The sequence below is a fragment of the Arachis ipaensis genome, chromosome B03, assembly GCF_000816755.2.
Source record: "Arachis ipaensis cultivar K30076 chromosome B03, Araip1.1, whole genome shotgun sequence".
In the NCBI taxonomy this organism is placed as follows: Eukaryota; Viridiplantae; Streptophyta; class Magnoliopsida; order Fabales; family Fabaceae; genus Arachis; species Arachis ipaensis.
Genome location: NC_029787.2, coordinates 132,146,582 through 132,149,641, shown reverse-complemented (window position 1 = coordinate 132,149,641; position 3,060 = coordinate 132,146,582). Strand labels below are relative to the sequence as shown.

The 3,060-nt window shown below is 41.6% G+C and overlaps 1 protein-coding gene across 1 annotated transcript; it reads right to left on the bottom strand.

Moving 5' to 3' along the window:
- On the bottom strand, positions 1,144–2,824 carry LOC107633839. Its single transcript, XM_016337435.1, has 3 exons — positions 2,182–2,824; positions 1,587–2,101; positions 1,144–1,188 (listed from the first exon to the last, which is right to left on the bottom strand). The coding sequence occupies exons 1-3, from the start codon at positions 2,822–2,824 to the stop codon at positions 1,144–1,146; spliced, it is 1,203 nt and encodes a 400-aa protein (XP_016192921.1).

Sequence of the window (3,060 nt, the reverse complement as noted above, 5' to 3'; positions counted from 1 at the left end):
ACCCCAACCCAACTGAAGCAAACCGCACTCTTCTCCCTCACTGTTGCCGATTTGGAAGATTAATCTCCATGGATGCCCGACTCTTCCTCCTTCCTTTATTCGCGACAGTTTCATGCCCAGTCTCCTCCTGGAAGGAATCAGCTCCTTGCTCATGGACGAGGACGACTCGCTACGCCATCGCCGCCCGCATTGCCGCACTGCCAGCAACATCGTGATACCTACATCACCGCCAACTTCAATGGTTCTGCAGTCAAAGCTCGATCCTTGCTACGCACTTGGCTCTTCTCTGGATATCTTCTCCGCAGTCAAACACTCCTTTCTGTCCCTGCCATGGCCACACTTAGAATCGGATGTTGATGCCCATGGCTGATCGTCTCCGTCAGAAGGCTGACGATGACGAGAGCAACGCCTAGATTCACCAGCTATCTTTCGTTGCCCTCCCCCAATTTAGAACAGTAGCTGAGATACCTAGTTCGATATGTTCGTGTCTCCCACCGCCGATTCCGGCTTTCTGAACTTTTGTGGTCGGGTCGTGTCTCTGTTGCTGGCTGACAGCATTACCCGTTGCTACTTGCAGTTGCCTAAGCTGAATCTTGTATAGATCTCTCCTTAGCTCCACTGTGATTTCCGGTGTAGGCCTTATGCTCCAAATTCTTCCCAATTTGCCCATTAACTCCGTTAAAGCAACTTTATGAGCTACCTGACTTCCTTCTCTCGGTCCATGTGAAGCCAATTTTATCATCTTCCCCCTTCAATGCCAGGATATCTTTAAGTATTGGGTCAATTTCAGCAATTCTATTTCCTGCTTTTAGCGCTTGCACCATAGGTCGATTGTCTGATTCTATCAGTGTTTTTTCCATCCCAAGGTTATTGATTAAAATGATAGCATTTCTAGTTGCCACACTTTCTGCAGCCAGACTGAGATTTGCAATTATCCTATTGGTTGCTCCTGCTATCATTCTTCCCGTGCTGTCTTTGACTATCACTGCTGTTACCCCCTCTCCAGTTGCTGCCTTGAAAGATACATCAACATTTGCTTTTACCGATGGCTCCGGCGGAAGATTCCAGGTAGCGGCACTTCCATCCATAGTTTTTGATTGCGGATGGCGGCTCATGGCGGTGAGCCAAAAATCCGCCATAAAGTTATAGCGGATGGCGTTGCGGAAAATGGCGGAAATGGCGGATTACCTAAAAAATACACATGTATGTACAAAAAAACATGCAGAAAAATTGCAAATATAATAAACTATAAAATCTATCTATATAAGCAACTTTCTAGTCATAAAACATCCAATTAATATAGCAAATATAGTAGCAAATTTAGCAAATAAACATAACATCAAGTTCAAATCATAAGTTCATAACTCAAAAGTCATAAAATAGAAGACACAACATAAAAACTATAGAACATCTAGATTCTAGCTCTCATCAAATTCATCCAAATTAACACAATTATTATCATGTCCCTCTGCCCCCTCATCATCCTCTGATTCGGTATCATTGAATTGAATCTCCTCTTCTTGTTCTTCTTCATTTTCAGAATCCTCTTCATCTTCAAATTCTGGTTCTTCCTCTTCCACAATTACTGCCTTTCCTTTTCCTTTTTTTGAAGCCTTAGACCCACTTGGTCCACCTTTTGCACCACCTCTTGCAGTTGCAGGTTCTTTTCTTTTCCTATTTTGTTGTCTTCTAGTATTTGTTGTAGGATCATGTCCTCCCATTGCTTCAAAAACAAGGTTCCAACTCAAAGTGTTGTCATCTTGATGAACGAAATCAGCATCATCATCCACACTATCATCTCGAAAGGTGGCAGTCCCAATTTCTCCCACTAACCACTCATTACACTCATCAATATCATTGAGTGTAATAGGGTCAACTTCATCTTTGAGGTTGTACCTCTCGATGAGTTGTTGGTTATACTTTATGAAGACCAAACTTTCCATACTTTCATGATCAAGACTATTTCTTTTCTTAGTATGAATGTGCTCAAATATACTCCAATTACGCTCACATCCAGAAGCACTACAAGTCAAGCTCAAGATCTTGATAGCAAGGTCTCGCATGTTTGGAGCTTCATGCCCATATGTCCGCCACCAAAATGCTATAAAATTAAAATAAATTTGTCTAAGCCTTTAACCAAACTAAATTTATAAAGCTTTGTAAAATTTATAACAATCTTACCGGGTGAAATCTTTTTCCTTTGAGATTTTGCAAAATCTGATCCAAAAAGTCCATAGCCGGCCTTGTATAGTGCTTGCTCCTCCAATATCTTCTGTTGCACAGCTTGACTTGGCACCAATCTAGTGATGCACTCAAACCACCCCTTTGTAACTTCTAAATCCAGCTCAATCCGAGGGTTGTCATAAAACAACTCGGGATTTAGAAAATGACCGGTTGCATGCAATGGACGATGAAGTTGGCAATTCCATCTGTTGTCAATGATTTTAAAAACATCATTGTACTTGCTCTCATCATTAAGAAATGTTTTCATGATGCATTCCTTTGCCTTCTCCATTGCTTCATAAATATATCCCATTGGTGGCTTCTTCTCTCCATCAACAAGTCTAAGCACCCGAACAAGAGGGCCCATGATCTTAAGGGTGTACTTGACATGATTCCAAAAAGAGGGCATGATAACAATCTTTGTTGCCTCCCTCCCCTTTGCCTCATTTGACAACTTATTCTTTGCCCATTCATCCGAGGTGAAAATTCTTCTCAAATTTTCTTTCTCCTCATAAAGCCTTTCCAAAGAGAGAAATGAAGTGGCAAATCGGGTGACTGCATGCCTTACCAACTCCTTGCCATTTATGAAGTGTCTCAACATAGCTAACGTGCTAGAGTGACTATAGGTGAAGCTAACCAATGAAATGGCCCTTTTTATGATTTTTTAAATTAATGGTAACTTCCCAATGTCCTCAAGCATCAAATCCAAACAGTGGGCAGCACAAGGAGTCCAAAACAAATTTGGCCTTTTCTCCATTAGCAACTTACCAGCAAGAACATAATTACTCCCATTATCAGTTACAACTTGAACAACGTTGTGCTCACCAATTTCCTCGA